General features: G+C 34.3%; 1 protein-coding gene across 1 annotated transcript in view; it reads right to left on the reverse strand.

Moving 5' to 3' along the window:
• The window catches only part of vex (somatomedin B and thrombospondin type 1 domain containing protein vexed), a 140,685-nt gene that overhangs the window by 5,652 nt on the left and 112,573 nt on the right, over positions 1 to 22,460 (reverse strand). Inside the window, exon 4 of the mRNA XM_066395880.1 lies at positions 4,558 to 4,634. Within this exon, the coding sequence (XP_066251977.1) occupies positions 4,558 to 4,634 (77 nt within the window). The remainder of the gene's footprint in view (positions 1 to 4,557; positions 4,635 to 22,460) is intronic.

Genomic DNA, 22,460 nt, shown 5'->3' on the forward strand with positions numbered 1-22,460 from the left:
GAAGGGGGGGAGGTATTTCGAACATGCACGAGAATTAGTAGTTAAAAGCGTACATACACAACAACTATGAAACTTGCGATGAATGCCACTGATACCCAGATCATTCAGAAATAAAAACCGCTTCTGGAATATGAAATAAATCTCTACGTTAGTATTTAAAATAATTAAGTTGCTAACAATAACTCAGCAGGGTTAATACAAGCTGTATACAAGTTGTATAACAACACGCAAGATGCCAGTTTATAGCGGTCAAAAAAGATAAAAATCTGTTTAATTCAAAACTTTTGCCTTACCACAATAAGTTCATAAATCATAGGAAAGTGATGTGCGGAATTTTCATATTTTCCCAAGTACCTCTAAAGAATTAAAAATGAAACGACCTCGGGTTTTTTTAATGAGCTTCAGAATGGACAATCTTTTATTTGATTTAAATAACCTTTTAACTCTCATCATTTCAAAGATCACAGTAGTGCATCAATCGCAAACGTTGTGAAGTCTAGCCAGGGGCTGCTAAAAGCGTCTGGCGCAAGAACTTCAAGCACCCACAATAAGGACCTATGTCTAAATTTAGGTTATTGAACTCACGAGCTAGGCAAATTCGAATTCCGATGTCTGATATTTGAAAAATTATATTATCAGTTGTCCTATTAAACATTTGTCTTTTGTGGAAAAAGCTTTAATTTGGAGCCTTATAAAACTCGCGACCCTCATCGCTTTATTATAATTACTATAATGAATCGATGTTTTTAAACATTTCAAATCTCAGAAGCGGACGATAAGAATTTTTTGTTTGCCATTTTGTGTAAAATAGTTTTATTTCAAACATTCTCATTCCTCGCTACTATGTATAATGAACTCATCGTGTTCCTGAACTTTGAATTCGTCGGAATTTGTAAAATAACGCGAAAATAGGAGAAAAAATATGCTAAAATGCGAAATTTATACAGGGCGTCTGCAAATGATATTTTGGGTAAAGGGCTTCGTTAGGAAGCGGATGAATTATTTTGATGTAATTGTCGATAAAAACTTTCATTTAAACCATTCTCAATTTCTTTCCTTGTTTCTAACGTAACAGATTTTGTGGGATATCAGGGAATTGTAAATAGAGGCAACATCTACTATGCAAAAAAGGGTACTGCAACGTGATGATCAAAAATATACACAGATGAAAAATATGTAGAACACACAGGCAAAAAGGAGAGTAAAATTTAAATAAAAAATTCTCAAAGCTTATAGCTCTATAAAACGAATATTATTCTAGTTTGTAAATACATTGCTCATTGCCTTCCATGTATTTTCCTATGTTCATTTTACTCCCAGATGAATTGCTATCATTTTATTTACATTTACATGTATGATTTTTGATATTTGTATTTTTCGGAACTTCGTTGTCTTTTCAACTCTTCGAAATGTAAAAACGTTGACCAGCATTTTTTCTAATGCGGAATATAATAATGCTTTAGCGGTTTTAATTGAAAAAATCCTTTATTCGTTAGCTATATCTAATTATTAGAGCGTTCATTTAATAAATTATCATTATAGTTAGTTGCGGTTAAACGAACTACACTCCACTGAACTTTAGAGCAAAATCTCTATCAAAATCTGGTTTTAATTTCCCGATATCTTGCTGGTCAAACGAAATAAAGGAGGAATGGAGGGGTCAAATGCAGGTTTTTTCCAATGCGCCTATGTACGCAACTACAATAACCACGGGTTTTCTGTCAGTGTTAACTATCGTTCCATGAAAATCGAGCATGGAATTGTGGAAACTGTTTGTCTCTAATTTCAATAACAACTGAGGTGCCCATGCGACAAAACAATCGAATTTTGCGACGTCCTGTACAACAGGAATTTTCACCTTCGGTAAAATAGGAAATTGCACATTGCTTTCATGGATTTACAAAATATTATGCAAATCTTCCGACCGATGTACGAGAATTTAGGTAAACATTAAAGCGAATATTGTGGGCCTAGATTAATGTTTACACTACCACTTAGTGGATATTAGACCACTTGAAACAGTTTCAGAGTGTATTTACCATCAACCAAACTATTTCCAATAGAGTTATTTTCACTGAAAAGCAAGCCAATGAAAGCGGAATTAAAATTTACAGCCCATTTGACCGAACGAAATGCATGTTTACAGATCATTAAACTTCAACTCGGGCAAAGTACTGCGAAAAAGTGATATTGCTCGAGATAGGAAAATTTGTTTTTAATACTTTCATTATCAACCTGAAGATGCATCTACCTCTACGCTTTTGAACCAGAAAACGAATTCTAATCCCATTTCTGAAAAGATTGAGGACTTGCTGGATCCGCGTTTTTAACTACCTACTTGTACTAGTCTAGGAAGTCTGTTCTTTCGGGAACTTAGAGCTCATCGAGGGAGTTCTAAGTGAGCCACTTAAAGTTAAGGCTTTTGTTCCACTTTGGCACGCTCTCGAAAGAAACTTCCATTATTACAGGAAAAATGTACCTATCAAGTAGGGATTTTTATTACGTTGGCTACGGGATTAATGTTCCTTCCAATGAAAATCAAACTTTTTCTTCCATCGATCTTCTAGACTTTTAAAATTTTTCCAACCGACTATTCCTTATTAAATAGCCCTTCTAATCAGCTTAATCGCCCTTTATTATCTGTGCTCACCGTAAAACTTACTTTATTTGCTTCGTATAAATAACAGGCGGGGGACAAAAAGTAAAGTAGACATTTCACTTGATCAAGATAGGAGAAACAACCGTTACACGTCGCCAAGACTTTTCCAGACATGACGAAATAGGGAGAGAAAATATTCCACCGCGAGTCGCGAATACATTACACCCTATAAAAATCCTTCCATATATGATTAACCGATCTCTATATTACATTATCCGCATTTTCCACTCGATCGAATGGAAAAGCGAACCCTAAAAAATCGCGTTATCGATGAGTTTGAACATTTCCGCATTGTTTCCACGTGATACCTATCGATCAATCAAGAGAACATGGCCGATATGAAGTTCACAGGGGTAGAAATGAAAGTTTGTTTTTCTGTTTTTACTCCTCGATCGAAAATCCTCACTCTCACGACATTTTCTGAGAAGTTCTGAAGGAATAATAAGGATTTGCCAAGTATTGGAAGTCATATTGCTTTCATGCATTTTAAATTAGGTTGTTGATTTGATCGGGACATGCGATCGAGAATAGCGCGTTTGACATGTCGTTATTTATGCTCCTGTTGGAGGGATGAGATGCCCACGTAATACGAACAAAATCGACTTATTTACATATTTATTTGAAGCCGTTTTATATGCGAAAACAAGAAGGTAAATATGGTTAGTTCCTTTACGAGGTGAAAAACGAGTCAATTTACTGCCGCAGTGATATTCATGCCCCAGTCGAAGACGAGGCTGTGAAGTAAGCAGGGCACCAAATTTGGGTTTTTGTCCACTAAAATGGAAAATTTTTTCTCCGATTGTTCTCCGATCGGCAAAAAGCGAGCGAAGGAAAAAGGGACTAATGGCGCAAAATAGGCTGAAAGTGTCTCTTTTAATGTAATGGGTCGGCGCAAAGGTAATTTCTGGGCATTTTGGTAATATTTCTGACATTTAGACTTTCCATTTGTTCCATACGAATAGAACTTGGAACAGCTTTGAAAACTAAGGGATGTCTCAAGCGCGGAGACAATATTTTAAGATACAAGTTCAATTCATTGTTAAACTAATTAAATTAATTTAATCACACATTGGTCATTAAATTAAATATTAAATTTTCATTATTAATTAATAATAACCGAGAAAAATATTGATTAATTAAGCAGTAAAGCTGTGAAAGGTCGGTGCACGTGATAAACACCGGCAGGAGTCATTTAATGTACCCACAGGTCAAATTATTCGATGTTCTGAGCGATTTTTCTTGATTACTAACAATAATATTATTTAACGAAGTACCAAATAAAGTTACACAAAGATGGAAGTTGGGCACTGAAAAACACGTTTCGCGCATGCGCTAAAAAGACAAGTTTTTGCACCAATATGCATGCGCACGCGAGTAATAAATGGTGTATTAAACAACAAGGGCACATACCATGGCAATGTCGCTCGAAGCCGAAATTTCCAGCACAATTCGGACAGCGAAGTGCTCAATCATCCGAGAACGATAGACAATCAACACAAGTTTATTTTTTCTATGATGCTCAGTTAAAATAATAAACAAAATCAATATTCAATATCCGAACCTGCAGCGTTATTGAAGCATAAACATTTACGCAGATATACATTTGAAATTTTATGTTTATTGACTCGCTTACAACTAATAAAATTGTCAATAAAAATACGAGTAGTTATTGGGCGGTCTCATACCGCTGTTATTGCACCGTTAATGCAAGTTCACGAGAGGTGCGGCGGGTCAATAAAAATACGAGCTGCCAGTGGACCGTAAAATACGTTTTAACAACAGTTGAATAACGGGTTAATAATGACACGCATGTGAGTCATTATTTACCTAGCCAGCTAAATACCAACGAAAAAATTTTTTAGATTTATTCGTTCAAAGCATAATTATTATTCGCTTACCTTCTTTAAGTGCCTTATAATTGCTTTCTTTCCTGCACGCCTTCGACGCTTTCAATACCTCGAACTCCACGCAGTACCTGAAACAATCGGGGCACCATTTCATTAAAATTACTGTAAACATGAATTTGTGACAAAAGTTTTGTAACTATTCAAATACATTCCACTACTTTCAAAAAATTGAATTGCATTATGTTTATGTACTACCGTATTTCATAATTAAACAATCATTACCAGAAATAATCAAACAGACTCTAGGGGGATTTGGCAGCCACCAAATAGACATCGGCTCAATGCAATTTTAACATACTTTCTCTCCGTAAATTTAATTATTATTTAACTCAATTAACATAAATAATAATTTGGAAACCTGAAATTGCGGCATTTATTGGCAGTAATTAATGCGAGTATTTTGTGTTATGTGCAGTTTTGTGATTTATTATGGCTGGTACGCTGAATTACACCATCGATCAACTGAGGGGGGTCGTGTCACAACAAACCAGCTACACATTATTAATTTTAGATAGTGAGAAATTTAAATTCGTATGCAGAAAATAGAAAAATCAGAATTCTTTGGATTGATGCTCTACGTTGTTTCTCAAGATGTTTTTTTCGAAAAATGCATAATTTTTGCTGAATTTATACCTGTTCTTCTTACTACACAGGGTGTTTGGTAATAGTATGTCAAAACTTCGGGGGGTGAATCTGTGGGTGAATTTTAGAAAAAAAATCAAATGAACATTGGTCCGATTTCGTTTTCTGCCTAAAATTCAGGATCATAAATTTTTTTTTTTTTAATTATTCTAATAAATCCATTCCGGCATTAAATATTTTTATGAAAATCGGAGAACGTAAAGTAGCCGTAGAAACACATCTCTTAAGGGAAGTGCAATGTTTTTCATTTCCAACGTTTTATCACTCTGTGTTTTAGAAAGGAAGCGAAAATGTTCATACGACCTTTTCTTCATAAAATCATCTCTCTTGTCCGGCTAAAAAACCAAAATGTCTCATCTGGCTCGAAGGACGAAAATCTATATTAGTGGATTGTAAGGGACCGAAATTATTTGATCCTTCTCCTCGGCCGAAATGAGATGCTTCCCCAAAGTGACCGCGAAGATAATTATGAATCGGACGTTTTACGTTCGGACCGCCCCGAGTTTGTAGTCTCGGAGACACTATTTGGGGAATAAACTGACCAACGGCCTTTCCTATTTTAATTAAGGTTTATTGGTACAGCTACTGATGATGCCAGCTAAGTCTACGTGCCAAACAATATCGATAAAATACTAAAAAAAGTGTACAGTGACAAAGCCGGCAACGATCCCCTACACGATACGTGATTTGAAGTGATGTCGGTCAAAGGGTTCTGTTCCCTTATTTAAACTGCAATCAAAAAAACGAACGATATGACACTGTTTAAACAGGTGGCAGCGGTGCATTTAGTAAGCCGATATAGCTCTAATAATTCGCAGGTTTTAATACTTGTCTAAACTTAAATTTAAAAAAAAGCAATAAATATGATCTCAACAAACCAAGAGTAGAAACACAACCTAAATTGCGCGATTCACTCCCTGAATTTTTGACATACTGCTATGAAACCTCCTATATAGGTCCCTGATCCCTTGAGATGACCCTTTCGAGAGTCGTAAAAAAATATAAATATGTTAACATTTTCCATGTGTTTCAAGCATTGCCTCTGCAAAGTTCTCTAAAAGTAAATTTTGACCATGCCAATAAAACGTTGCCATTTGTAACGTTTTTAAACTACCATCAGCCGATTAAGCCTCTATTTTATGTTACAAAAATGTTGTACGTACATGCTCATGAAACGTTTGTATAAATTACGTTATACTAACATTTTAAAGATGTCTGTGTTCAGTGGATGGGTACCTCCTATGCAATGCCATGCGTGGCCGATCCCCTTAAGGATTAATGACAGTAACGATACTACCGACCATATTCATGTACTATAAACAGATTGTTATTATTATTATTATTATTGTCTAATTATTTAGTTTTGTTAGTTTTCAGATACATTGACTGTTTTTGGTATAATCATAGCTGAGCATTTCTATAGCAAGAATTTCACACACACACTAAAGCAAAACTATTATAAAACCATAAGCCACATAGACGGACACAATACAATTCTATTGTGTGAATAAAGGTCAGAAGTCGGGAAATTTACTTAGAAATCTCCAGGTGGTCATCTTTTTGCTCGGGTAATGTTCCTTGCTGTCAAACGACCCTTCCTATAAAATTTCAACCAATTCCCAATCGTGCTTAAAGTTCGATTGCCCAAAGGAATGAACCAAAGGACTGGAGCTTTTTTGATACGAAACTTATATTGGAAAACCTTTGTACGTCGGGAATGATAGTAATAGTTTTTCGCAATGCTTTATAAGTAAGAAGTAATGTAGCGCAGGATTTATACAACAATAATGCATGACATTGAAAGTTGGCTTCGTGAGATATCAATTACCGTTCATGATGCGTATAGCATATACAGGGTGGTCAAAACTCCACGGGATTGAGGGTTTTGCCAGAGTCTGGAGGAGATATAAAAAAAGAATTTACGTTTGCTGAGCTGGATTTTAAAGCAGTCGTGATGGCTGCAAGCAGCATTCCTCTATCGTTTTTAGTTCCCTGGCTACATGGAGTTTTGCGAAACTTAACGTTTGTAGAATGACACCCTAAGCTCAGCAACTTAAATTTGCACCACTTTTTTAAGGTACCTTTGGGCAGAATCCATTTCTAAAATAAGGAAAATTATAGGTTTCTTTGGTTTTGAGATATAACAATGATTTACATTTCTTATATGAGGCACCCTATAATTTCTATGAATATTCGATGACATTTTTGAACGGACAAAAGCTAAAAAAATTCAATATTTTTCGTCAAATTTAAAATAAATAACGATTAATGCCTGGGCAGTAAAAGTGTTACTTTACAGCGTAGGCTTTAAAAGTGGCACTTTATAGTTTGTTTCGTGTCACTAAAAGGTTACTTTTTGTTGTTTTTATATTTTTTCCAACTTTGGAGAAAACACCAAATTCCATTAACTTTATATCATAACGACATAGAAAGTCCATATCTTTTTCATCTTCGGTGCAACTCTTATGCATTTTGTAATGCGTTATGGGTCCTATAAGCCCAGCATAAGTGTTTGAGGGTAATCGACACTAGTTAATATGGGTACGCCCTGGGAAAAAACCATCATAGCACTTAGCTTTTAAATTTAGTTTATGTTTGTTGCATAAGAAGCACATTTTTATGCTGCACCATGTGTCTGTGACGTAGATGCGTTTCTATTAAAACTTCGAGTAAACTTATGTGGCATGATAAATAGAAATTGCTGCGATTCCAAGAGAAAATGCAGGTGAAAATACATTTTTTTTTTCTTCAAGGAAACACATATTTAAAATGCATTTTTTATATTTCGTGTGCATTTGAAAGTGGAAATCCAGGGGTGATTAAAATTTCGTGACTGCTTTAATATTTCAACTAAATCTCTTTTTTTATCATTTTCGCACACTCTCTCTTCAAAAGTAAACTAGTTGATTAGAGGTCTTTTGGAGTAAGGTTATCAACGAATATAAAAGACAATACACCCTATCCTATAAAAACTATGTTTATTTTAACGTCTCTCTATATTTTCTTGTCATAAAAAGCCAAAAAACGGAATTTTATGTTTCCCCTATTACAAATTGAGGTTGTTATGATAAACCTTCGTTGCCCATATACTAATTTCCCCATTGTATAGTTTGTAGAAAGCTCTTATGCAGTAATTGAAAGCGATGAACCTAAAAGTTGCAGCTAAAGGAAATTAACTGGATAGTAAAGGCAATAAGAAACATTAATATTATCATTGGAACTGGGGTCTTGATCGGGACAATCGTCAGGGGATCAAAGCTATACGGCTGGGTGCACGTGGGAACATGACCAATCCTGAGTAACAGGTATGTGAACCGGGCGTGAAATTGTTTCTCTCAATTTACGACGAGTTTGGGAACGACGAGAATCGGCTTTCGCAATTGAGTTACCAAGAAGTTCCTTCACTATTCGTCATTGAATTAAGACTCTTAAAGTCAAGAAATTTGCTTCGTATTCATTTAAATATTATTTTGAGGCTAATACTTAGGAACGTAGATAGATATTTTAAGGCAGCATTTAGAGTAACGTAGTTTTAAGTAAATAGCGTTCTTCAGTTTTTGTTGCATCCTGGACCGCAGTTTCTGTTTCAAATCACTATAGGACCCTTGGAGGGCGGTACAATCGCTACCGATAACGGATATTTTTATTTTGAAAAAGTCAGAAAGGCATCTGACCTGAACCGCTCTTCCCCCTATGAGCTTTTTATTTTCAAATATTTTCAAGTACCACACTAGAAGAAATCTTCGTAGCATCATGTTGCATCAATGTGATAGGAATGATAGACTCTGTTATGAATACAAATTTTCTATCTCATCTAACCTACTCGAATTTAACCAAATGCAGAGCAACGTGTTACTCCAGAATAAAGATATAACATCTTCGAATTGCATGCAAATTCAACATGATTTGCGGTAAATTTTTTATTAATGTGTTCAGATATACTGGGTCGCATTGCTAAGACTCCTTTCCAAGAATACCAAATCTAAATGGAGGATTTGTCCCGAAAAGTAACCTGAACTAACCTGAATTTTCAAATTCTGGGAGGAAGTAATATCTGTATTCGTTTAGCGCCTTTAGAAATAAAATAAAGACCTAAATTTACAATACATTGCTTTTCTAGCGTTTACTCCATCCGAAAATGGTTAAACTAAAATTAAGTACGCATTTAAACATAACCAACACATCAGAGAACCAGTTCATAAGGCAGTTAATGAAAGTCGGCAGTCACATAAACAAATAACTTAAAGGCTCACTGCCGGCTTGGGAAATGGTTTGGGGGCACGCAACAGAGACAAGAGCCCTACATTCAAATGGACTAGTTAAAATTCATGAACCGATTCTCCTGAAAAGTTTATTTCCTCAGTGTGGCTTCTTCTTATACGTACGGCTTACCAGAAACCGGAAATAATGTAGTCGTATATTCTATTACCTGCAGGTTTAATTTAAAGCCATAATTTACTTCTTATTTCCCAAGGTTTTTTGGGAAGATTAATATTCCTTTGTAGGCCGAACTCGAAAGTTCAAGGGCAACCTTAGCAAGAAGAAACCTAAAGTAGTTTTTTCAAACTATACATTGTTTACTTCCAAAAAACCTAAAACCAGAAAAGAGGAAAATAAAAATTATGATCAAGAAAAAGAGAAAAAAAAAGTTATCGAGTAAAGCAAATCCTTTAGGAATTTTTATGATGGATGAGTAGTGGATTGGAGTTCCCAATAGATAAGTTAGTAAGACGGGTAAACTCTAATTGTTATGGTATTCGAATGATGGACACGAAAATAAATAAAAAAACTCTTAAAATGGTCTATTTAGAACATTTTGAATCCATAATTAAGGGTGTTCTGATCTTATGGGGATCAACTGGTGGCATGCAAACGTTATATGTGGCCCAAAAGAGGCTTAAGAGACGTTAAGAAGATATTTACAGAGGTGAATTTAGAAAATGGAATATTGTGACAGTATATCTGTCAATATTTAATTGTTTTTTACTAGGCTTAAGGACCTTTTCAGATTAGTATCGGTGCCCTCTTCTCGAAGCTTGAATGTTGCTTACCGTGTTCACAAGGAAATTTTACTCAAAAAATTACCTCATTACATGCATTTGTGGATTTATTACTGGGCGCTTTCCTGCCAAATAAATTACAATTTACAGAATCCATCAAAATGTTGAAACGAAAAGTGTAAAAATTATTAATAGAATTACTATAATGGAACGCTATTTCCTTACTCGTATGCCTAGCTTCTACTACGACCACTGTTTGGCGCCTGAAAGCCAAAGAATGCTCACTTCATGTAAATAAAATAAATTTTTAATTTAAATTTCAACTGCGCATATCTGCAATAAATTCTAGGTCCAGAGCTGCAAGTACCAGAAAAAGTTGTAGCAAATCATTTTTACTAAAGGCGCATGCATGTGATAAAAATTGTTGCAATTTTTATGAAAAATTTGCAAGCTATAAAGTGGGCTAAAACAAAATTTATTGCTAAAACCGTAGCGGAAATTAAGGAAATTCCGCGCAATTGTGACTCAAATTGACACGTTAAAATAAAGAAAAGTCGCACATGATGCTAAAGATAGCGAACAAAACGGTATATGAATTCAGATTGAATTATTTAATATACAGTAAATCCGATGAGGATTTTTAACAAAAAGAATCTTTCCGAAACCCGATCACGAAGGATGTATAAACGTTCGGTTGAAAATCTAACATGATGAAGAAAGAATTCTGTGGATGAACTCATTGCCTTAATTTAATTTCAGCTGAAAATGCGGGAAAAGTTAAGCATTTAGTCCCAGGGCCATGAAATTTATCATAACCGAGAACTGAAAGATAAATTTCGCTTTTTTTGAGTCATGATACTGAAATGAAATTTTCACCGACATGAAATCTTATGTCTATGAAAATACGGGTGAAAAAACGCACCTCAAGACGAAGTAGAAGACTACCAGCAATATCACATTAAGTTCAAGAAAAGTAATGATACTTGAAGATGGCCTGATCGAAACGAAGTTGTAGCGATCTAGTTTGTCTGAGACCAATAAAACTGATTACTGTTAATTTGATTGATTGAGTAATTTTGCATAATGGTAATATCTAAAAAACATATGTAATAATAAATAAATTCAGGTGACATACAGTATGTCCACAAATAGAGGGCCCAAGAGGACAAATGGACCAAAAATGTCGTTTTTCGACAAAAAGTCATTCTGGATAAGTCTCTGCTTCTCGAAAAAATACGATTTACGAAGATAACTTTGAACTTTTTTATACAGGGTGTACAAAAACTACGAACACATTAAATTCTACTAAGAATAAACTAGCTTTATTTCTCATTTTGGAGCAAAATGGTAAATAAAAAAACAGATTTCAAATCCTATCCAAAGTTTACATACAAAGTTCCACTATTCCAAAATAGTGTATATATAATTCAAAATAAAAGTTAGTAGATATTACTTATTCAAACACACCTGCCCCGTATTCGACGTATTTCTCAAATTTGATATTGTGATTTTGTAGTCATGCTTATTGTGCTAACGTGAAATGAGGTACAAAAGGTAAAATTAGAAATTGTTTGAATTTTAAAATAAAAATAAAATTTGGAACACTCAATGAAAATTTTGTATATAAACTTTGGGTAAAATTTGAAATCTGTTTTTTATTTGCTCCAAAATGAGAAATAACGGTAGTTTACTTTTGATAGTATTCCATGTATTCGTAGATTTTGGGCACCCTGTATAAAAAAGTTCAAAGTTATCTTCATATATCGTATGTTTTCAAGAAGCGGAGACTTTTATCAAAAATGACTTTTTGTCGAAAAACGACATTTTTGGTCCATTTGTCCTCTTGGGCCCTCTATCTGTGGACATACTGTATATTTATTTATTAATGTTAAAGTAAAATTTTATTGACTTATGAATAAAGTTTATCAAGTCGCTTTAATTCCCGTAATTAGAAAGATTTGTGACTCGGAATATTCAAATATCGCACATACGCAGTAGGTAAGGTGTTCTCCATTAATTTTACAAATTCTTTAAAAGATAACTTACCAAGACCAAGGAGGCTTTGGAAGCAAAACAATAACGCTTCAGGTTTCAGTGTTAATGGCGTCTCCGAGTTTCCTTCCGTTTCGCTCCCGGAATATATCAAACTTTCAGTGAGAATGTAGGAAATATTTGGAAAAGTTTGTGCGCAGTTAAAGGTTAAATTCATAGAAACTTAATGAGTGTTCGTACGAGATTGTGTCTGGTTGAAAACAGGTAAAAATCCCACGTTTCAATATCGATTTGGTTTGACAACACCGGGCATATCGCGTCGTTAACGTTCGAGTCTCCGATCGGCCGAACGAATGCGCACGATGGCCCAGCGGCAATTTGAAGAATAAAATAAAGTGAATTTAAGCAAAAATTAAGTAGTGCAGTCCTATGACGAATACTACCAAATATCGATTTTTTATTAAACTTAATTTTGACATGAAGGACTTCAAGTTTTAGTTAGAGTTTTAAATTACTGCTAAATCATTTGAATAAATTCTACGAAATTTTCTGGTAGGAAAGTGCAAGATTGCCCACCTTCCTGTTCATCGTCCAGAATTTTTCATGATCTGTAAGATAATTTTTTTTAACGGAGAACATAGAGTTTTACGTCCTAAATTTTTGACCCCAGGTCTAACTGTATTCTGTTAGAATATCAGCTATCACACTTGGCAGGAGTTAGATATGTAGTCCTATATTTATTCTAATTTATTATTTAGCTCGAAAAACCTTGTAAAAATACTAAAAAAATAGGCATTTATTTTTTTGAAAATTAGTGTCCTCTTACACTAGACCAACAAATATTGACCGAAATAATTGATCTACGTTTACTGCGGATAAAATTTGTCAATAGAGCTCCAGCTAAAATATTTATGATTCATAAGGTATATCATTAAATATATAATTTGATTTTGTTTGTCAGACATAATACTTTTGTGTTTAAATATTTGTTGCAATAATTTTGAAGGTATCACGAGCCACTCAACAAGATCTCTATATAATGCATATATGTATGTAAGTGGGATCGAAAATGAAAATGGTTGTGAAAATTTTATATACTAAAATTAACATTTAAAATACATTTACATTAGCTAACAAAAACGAAGAACAAATTCATTACACAGAAATTAACAAGAAGTTCGTGAATCTGAGGCCTCCGAATACAACTTTTGCTCATTTATTTTTTTCTCGGCTTCCCGGCTTGTTAGCTTTAGCAACCGGGAAATGGTCCTCTCATGAAAACAGGTCCGTATTTTTTATCATATTTAATCACACAGGTCGCATACAACATTTTTGTACGTTCTCGCCACAAATTCCAATTGGAAAGTCGGCGCCTTATATTACATGAACTTTTTTCTAAAGTTATAACATTAACGGTTACGGCGCTGCACTGATTCTGGAAAAGAAATTTTAGTTATTCAGACTTTTTATTTGCACTCTTATTGCAAATTGGCGACTTGTCTTGGTTCCATAATTATATGAATAACTGTAAGAACTTTCATGTAGCGATTTTCCATTTTTCTTCGTACAAAAAATATGAAGTGTTATATTGAGGCTTTATTGGAAATTTATTGGAAATTCTCAACATCTGTTATACTCGTGGATGTCATTCAAGTGATTTGTGACGTCTTTGATTTGCTGTGAGGTCGAATCCGAGTTGGGTTTCCGACAAAGGATTTGATTTTGAGATATTTTTAATCTGAAAAAACCTCATATTTCATAGAAATTTTTCATCATCCACAATTCTGAATATATTTCAAACTAGGATTATGCGATCCAAATTTTAAGCATACGATCCTGGAACTGGGAATGCCTAATAGTGTACGGCGTGGCTTGATTTGAAACTAGGTCGTTGTGAGACCGAGACTTATATGGTCGCGGCCTCGGTAATTACAATTAAGTCTTGGTATTGTATATTGGGACCAAAACCGAGGCTTACTCATACATGCATAATCTCGGCCTCGGTGTGATAGTAGCCACTAGAGTTTCGTAAATTTTATTGCGAATTAACTTGTCAGCCAAAATGTCCAAAATTTAACAGATGACTGAAAACCGTTCTTCCATTTCCAACCACACGCTCTTGAGAATAAATCTATATGTACGAAGTTTCCAAAAGAGTGGCCATGAGCCTAAGAGTCGAAGTAAACTTGGGAGCTGCTATCGCAGACGGAAAACGAACAATTTCCGCTTCATGTTCCGAGACGTTGTTCGTTGGAGGACCTGACGTTGATAAATTGAATAAGAAAGTGCTGACATGGTCCCTGGCCGCAAATTTTCCAACTCTATGCAGTAAAATGCAAATAAAGGTAAAAAGGTAAGTCATGTTGACTTAGTTCCATTACGAGTTATTGTCTTGAAGGACACAAATTCTGACAGTTTGCGTGAGACAATTGGGACTGAACTAAGAGCTTCCTATAAAATAATTATTAGCACATGTGTAATGGACCGCAGCTCTAACATATATAAAGACGAGCTGGTATATAAGGTTACCAAGCAAAAATAGAACAAACGGACTTCAAATAACCCAAGCAAAAGAAATCCGCTTTCTCTCTCCTACCTCCATTCTTTATTTCTACGAAAAATTGTTGAGTTGAAGCAGACAGTTTAAATTTAGCTTTTCCGTTTTTTTCGGATGAAAAATATTTCCCTCGTTAATGATATTAATTTGCTCGCCCAGAGCTCGCTACATTTTCCGGACTGCTTTAATGAGATTTTCACAGTAAGATTTTCACGGACAAATTCTCGCCTCAGACAAAGAAGGATCACGCACGTACACCTGGGGGCAATTTATTGTATAAGTCAAGAGAGATGTTCATTAAAGACGATCGTTTTCGGTAAAGCGCTGAAAATGCTATTTTTCTTTGTAGGGTGTGAGTAAACCTGAAAGTTTTTGTTGTTTAGAAAAAGGAAATTTTTTTGTGAGAATCGAATGCACCGAACGAAGTTACTGTTAAAAAGGAGTTTGTCATTTTTTCATATCATTTCAATGCCTTAGGAGCTTAAATTAACTGCTTACGTATGCCATAAAAATAGTGAAGGGATGAAGAAAACCGGATCCAAACATCATAGGGGTACTCTACAAGGAAATTCCAAAAATTTAATTTTAAATTGCTTCAATTCCTTTGACCGATTGACTTATCGCTTGCAAAAGCAATGTGATTCTTTTCTTTCTTTATTATAAAACTTCGCCTTAGTCCGAACACCGATAGCGTATAGGGTGGTAGTTTTCGTGTCTGCATGCGGTGTCCCAAATTCGACTACCAACATGAGGATCTCTGGAACTGTAAGAGATATAGAATCAGTTAAATGGAGGCAAAGATGTGGTTTTTAGTGGTAATTAATATCCAATTTTAACACATTGCAAATTTGAAATATTTTAAAAATACCTAAGTGAAAATAAATTTTTATTTAGTTTTCATAATAAATTTTTCCTGACTTTATTTTTGAAGATACAACAGAAAACAATGTTCTCATCATGATCTACTTTAAGGAAAAATTTAATCGTTCTCAAAGTAAATTACAGCTTATATGCAAATGCTGTTTCACTTCCATTCTAGCCAAGCAATTCTCGTTATGAGGTTGCTTGTAATGCATTCCCGAAACAATTTCCTGTGGTCTCAAAGCGCGTTACTGTTTAATGATTACGTGACCAATTATCCGAATCGAAATTGGAAGACTCCATTCAGTGTCCAGTTAAGCCTCTAACTGTAGCCCATCTTGAAATCTAAATATGCTTATCAAGTATCATAATGATGGTTTTATTATCATCCCCTCGTTTTTCGCACATGGCAAAAAATATCGTTTTTATTGCCATTCCGGAGGTCGTCGCATTGGCAATATTGCGCCATCATCATTTACCCAAACTTCGATGATTAATATCCCAATTTTCTTATTGGCTGCCTGACAGATTTGGCATTAAATCAAATTTTCTAGGGGTTGCCGTTATTTTGCATAGTTTCCGGGTTTCGGTCACATCGATTTCCTGTCTTGTGTATGAAGATATAAGAAGTGATGATCTTTGATCGATATAGGGTAACGGCCTTGTAATAGACTCCCTGAGTTAATGATTAGTAAGAAATAATAGGAAAGTGTAGGAAAAATAAAGAAACCTACTTGATGAGACCGCGACCAAATGCCTTGACTCGTTTAGATATGCAGAATGTACCAGAAATACTGGGATAATTAATTATAGTGTGCTAACGGATAAAAGAATAGAGCGATTAAGCTAAATATGATTTATAAAAATTTATGACACAAATAATTTGATTGTACCATCATAAGCATATAAATTTTTATTTACTAATTGAACTGCAAAAATTGCTCTAATGATTCTTATTTGTTAAAGCAGAGGGAGCTCCCGTAAGTGAAGGAACCGAAGCTGTCCCAGAGACAAGGAGGACAACCTCCAATAAACGGACAAGTGCTTGTAAAAGTAAGATCCCCAGCAGAAGATAAATTTGATTCTCTCCCTAACAATTTTCCACTAAGTAAAATGCCTTCAGGTTTAGCCCAAACAATAAAAAGTATCGCAACAACTGAAGGGAAAACTTTAACATCAGCAGAGGCAGGTCCAGCGCCCGAAGGGAGCGGTCTAGCAGTAACTGAACCGGCACCTGCAACTGAAACTCTTGCAATCGAAACCGTGGAAACTCCTGCGGAAACAGCACCGAGTAAGGCGCCTCCTGAATTAGCTACTGAAGCTGAAGCAGCACCAGTAGCGTTAGAAGTTTCAGTAGATGGAGGAGCCGCTAATATTGCAGATGTCGTTGTTGTTACAGCTTTTGTTGAGGGTAAGTAAAAAATATGTTCGAAAGTTATCAGGAGAGGGGCAAATCTTCCTAAATCTAATCTTTTTGGGCTTCCTATGAATTAACTCTCAAGTGGAACAAATACCCCGTTCAAAATATTCCCAAACTACAAAAATATTAAGGTCAAATATTAGTATTGCGTTCAGCTTGTTTTCATTCAACAGGATGTTTAAGTAATTTTTTTATTCAGTAAATTGGGAATCAATTCCACGGTTTTTTATTTCCCAGTAATACTGAACTAAGACACATTATGTTGGATTAATTCACGATCAAAATTTGTTTGAACACTCAGAATATGTATGAAGTACTCTGAGAAAAATACTCGATTTCCAGATGAGTGCTAAATGAATGTTTTGACGGGAAAGAAAGAGGAGTTTATTTGAATTTAAGCCTGGAAAATTGTTGCGTTTTAAACCGGCAATAACAGAAAAATTATCAAAGTTAGGTATAAGTATGTGAGGATGAAAATTTTCCTTCTGACCAGAAAATTAGAGGTATTCAAATATATGAGCTTCAATGCAAATAACTTGATTTTCAGGTAAAAAATCTGAATGAATGTGCTCTTAAGTTAGAGCTCTTAACATTCAATGAATTCATTCAATTCTTAAGAGCTCTTAACATTCAATGAAGCTTTGGTCAACTTCAGTCTAGTTCCATACTTCAATAACTAGGTAAGATTGTCGTTGAGTGTAGGAATTTGAGGGTTTTCATAATCAGTTAATATTCAATAAAACATAGAAGGCTCTATGTAAAATATTTACTAGATTTTCCAGACTTTTGTCCCTAGCTCTTTCGTTCCTTCATATTCATCGTGTAGTGGTAAAATACTAAAAGTTTCATATTAAAATTTTTTTACGCCGAAAATTAATATTCTACTCAACATCTTTTAATTGTGTTTTCTTTTATTTGGAAATAACGCTTCGCACACATGTAGGGATTGTTGGAATGGTGGAATTGCGCACTATTCTTAGGTAGAACTAACTGAGAATAACAATCATCCCTAAGGACTCGAACGAAAACCCTTCAAACTGTCACCGTCTTCAGGCCCAAGGAAAAAATTGTTATAAAATAAAGAAAAAAAAGCTTTGTCACCGAAACGTTAACAAGGGTTTTCGTCCCAGTGCAATTTCACCGCTCTCACAACCCCTATTTGTGTGTGAGGCGTTTTTTCGAAACAAAATAACATAAAAAATTAACAATCCATCTCACACGTTTAGAACAAATTTAATTCCCTCATCGCACTGGAATTTCCCGTTTTTTCTTTTTTTGAATCCGGCAAAGTTATAGATCAATTCTTCAATCGATTTAGAAACTTATATGACACGTTTTCAAGTTTCGATAACAAAATAATGAAATTTCTGAACCGAACTAATATACCAGAACAAAAAAAGAACCCGTTTTTCATTTTGCCAATTGCAAGAATTCAATTATAGAACGAAGGTGTATTTCATGACAAATCCTTATCACAAATACACGAGTTCATCGACACCTGGTTCTCTCAAAATCCCTTGAAGATAAAAATCCTAGAAAGTGACAGCATATCTCCTTCAGGGGTGACATAGGGAAAGATTTATCGGTTTAAACTGAGGAAACCTGAAACGCGCCTCTGGTAGTTCCCATGGGATCACGTGGATGCACAGCTAGTTTGCCGACTACAATTACCGGGTGATGCAAATAATATGCGCTTGGATTCAGTTACATTGAAAACAGGTAGGTAACGTGAACTTGGTTTGAATAATTTGATAACATTTACCAGACGACGATGTACAACATCCGATAACAACGTATGTTATTAATAATTGTTCGTATCTTCTTTCAAGCTTCAACTTATGCGTAACTTTCACAAAGGTTTCAAGTTCACTGTAAATAATAAGTAAACTGATTCAGCTTTGAGATAATTTAAGCAATATGCAACCATAAAATGCTCTGAAGGGAAATATAAAGCAAAAAGAAACAATTCACGTGTTTCTGACACCCTTAAACAAGTAGGTATTATTTAAACATCTGATAAAATCCCATCCAGGCACTGACCCGTGTCAAAAGTGGGATCACGCAGGGTCAGAGAGGGAAAGAAAATGTATAAATATTTTCCCCGAGAGATATGTAGTTTATTTTAGGGCTTCGGGATATCTCTTTTTCCGTATTATAATGCAAACTCCCCATTGTTATCCTTTGTTGATTATATAAATAATTTTTGCTAATCAGAAACGGTTTTGACCACTTTACCACACTGCGTGCAGTTTGATTATGAACTATATTATCGTAAAGTTATAGTTATTTTTTTCCTCTTCTATTGGCTACAATTGATGTATACAATTTCAATAGCAAATGCTAGAAAATTACGTCCAGAAACATCAACTATTTTTCCACAGCCCTGCCAACCTAATTTTGAACACTTTTAAAATCACTGGAAGCTTCCAATTTGTAGTTATTTCTGAGATCTTATTATAATTATTAAACTTTAATAGAAATAACAGCATGCACGCTTCATAAGGCGATTGGTGTACTAAATAAAAAACAGATAATTTTTCAAATTTTCTCACTTTCCCCATTAAAATAATTTTCCCGGTTTAGGTGAGGGTTCTCAATTCGGTTCAATAGGGTCCTTTTACTGTTGTCCCGTGAAAAATAAAACAATGCGACAAAAACAATCGGGATGGTCGATTGAATAAAATTCGACAACTCGAGTAAATATAAAAATTTTAAATTAAATAAAAATAAAATCAAACTGACATTTAATGATAGGCAAATTTAGCTGTCTCTACGGAAAACTCGGATTTCGCCCGAAAGCGCTTGTTAGGCCACCTGCCACTTTTCCGAGCATATCCGCGTGAAAAAATGGTTAAATTTGTCGGCTTTTTTTCTTTAATCTTGAAAATAGAGTAATTTCTCGGAATTTTACGAGGAAATACGATAGTTACGTAATCGATGGGAATAATTTCTTATAATTTTTTGAAGTCGGACATATTACACTATCTGTAATAAGAAAACCACAAGGTGATTTCAAAGACATATATCCGCCACTTCCCAAACTTACAGATTTTGATTTTTCCCCACTTAATACTGTGACCTGCCGAATCGGTGCCAGTTCAATTCAAAAACCTGAATGGAAATTGAGTAAAAAGCCGATCGATGTACTATTCACTCTGGGCAGACTTTTGCTCTGTAACAGCATATTTTTTTTACTAAGCTCTTGGCAAAGTCTTCTTATGGTAAAGTTGACTCTTGGTAAAACAATATAAAACACAAATCACCTATTACGAAAATCTAATTTAGTTATGATTTGTGTAGTTATTTAAATTAGTCCTCTTTTTAACTCAATTTTCATTTGATTGGTACTACGAAATAACAGATTTGTACAAGAGTATAATGAAGGCTATATCCCCCGATCTAGAAGTGTGTTTTCTTACTTGATACAAACGTGATGTTCTTATTTTGCTTCTGAGAAACAGACGACAAATGTGTGATCCAAGAGCAAAGACTTGTCGCTCTTTTAAAGCTTTGCGTTTATTATTTCTCATTAAGCGACAGAATATTAGTTTACGCTCTTAATACCCAAATCGCTATTAGCAAATAAGGAGTTGTCCGAAAACTTCTAAATATTATTAATTATCACTTATTTCTTACTTGGCAAAATTGTTAAGTGAAACAACCTCTAAATTCCATTAATCTTTCATTTAGCTATTCTACCACCACTCGGGTTGATCTCCTGCAATTCTTAGACCATTGTTGTTTGTTCAACTTTCCTAATTACTTCAAGTAAAATTAAATTCTTCCAACTATAATTAATGAAAGGGCAAACGTAACGATAAGGCGAGCTTCATAAATGGAAAATGGCCAAGAAATAGCGGGAATTAAATTCTTTGTTCGTCAAAGGAAACGGACTCCAAAAAGGATAAACTTAAGTTTTCAGGTTATTCGGAACTTCCTTAAACTTCTTATTAGTTTTCATTCGTTTTTGCAAAGTTCTTGACTTTGCTATACCTCTCCTACATATGTATATATGTTGTACACATGTTCATATTTTTATAAATAATAAAGTTTAGGATTGTTGTTTTGGGTATAAATATAGGCAAAAGCACTCTCAACTGACGAGCTTGAGTGTTTCAAAGATAAACTTTAAACTTTACTTTCATTTTATTACGAAGGTTCCTTATTGACAAATATTTTGACTACTCCTGCCTGTTTAATTTACTGATTACATATACTTACTAATTCATGTGATTAGTAAACTTTGAATTCGCCACTTAAGACCCGTTTCAGTTACAGCTGACATTATATTCGTAAATTAATGAATGTTTAATTCGTACCTGACTGAAAAGCATTAGGAAGACGACACTGAAAAATATTAACTTTATAATATGGACAAACTCGAAATTTTTTTCTAACTAAGAAATTTTTCAAATCCTTATCTCTTTTATTGTGCTAATTAGAGCAGTTTTGAGTCTCATTTGTTGCTTATTTCTAAAGAAGATTATAATTTTAAATATTTAAATATAAAAAAAAATGTCTTCATTGTCAGCTTACTGTGCTTAGCGTCATTGGTTAACTAAGCGAATAAAGGAAGTGAACTTCAGATTGTCGAAGCTTTTGTGTAATTACAACAAAAAAACAAAAAAGATTTGTGAGTTAAGTTGAAGGAAATGCAATGAATAAAAATACTTTCAAAAATAAAAATCAAAAGCCAAGAATATTTTCAGATTTCGGTGTCCTCATAAAATATGTCGGTTAATATGAAAATTGGAGAGTTGCCGTTTTCATAAACCTAATACCGATTTTCATAAAACATATGAAAGCTTCATATGCCAAGTTCATATTTAAAGGCGGAATGTTATATGTCCAATGTCCAACATCATAACTCCAAAAAAACACATTCCTAATTCACTTTGACGTTAAATATTAGTCATATTCGCAAAGCTTCAATTTGATATATTATAAAACTCGCGACCCGCATCGCTTTATTAATTGAATCAATATTGTTTCTATTTGGGCCTTACAATAATTTCACACAGTCATTGCGTTTTAGATCCAGATAAACTGATACAATTTTAAAACGAATAATATTGAGTTAACTAGGCATGAGATTTTTCGGAAGTTGCATTGATCCGACGATTTCGAATACATGAGACTGACTTTATTTTCTTTCTAAAATTTGTTTTTGTCTTATCTTTTCTAACCTTCTTTTATGACATTTTTGGCAGTTTCGAAAGGTAAATCAAAGGCAAACAGTCTTAAATTTTATTATTCAAATTTATTTAAAAAAAAGACTTTTTTATCCATTAATTTTGTACATTGACTTTCAAAAAAATCGCAACACCAAGAAGAACACATCGTATGTATTTGAAATTTTGGTATGATGTTAGATTTATCAACAGAAAGAAATGATTGAAATTTCGAGTTTGTATATTAATGC

This window comes from Euwallacea similis, chromosome 12 (genome assembly GCF_039881205.1).
Source record: "Euwallacea similis isolate ESF13 chromosome 12, ESF131.1, whole genome shotgun sequence".
NCBI lineage: Eukaryota > Metazoa > Arthropoda > Insecta > Coleoptera > Curculionidae > Euwallacea > Euwallacea similis.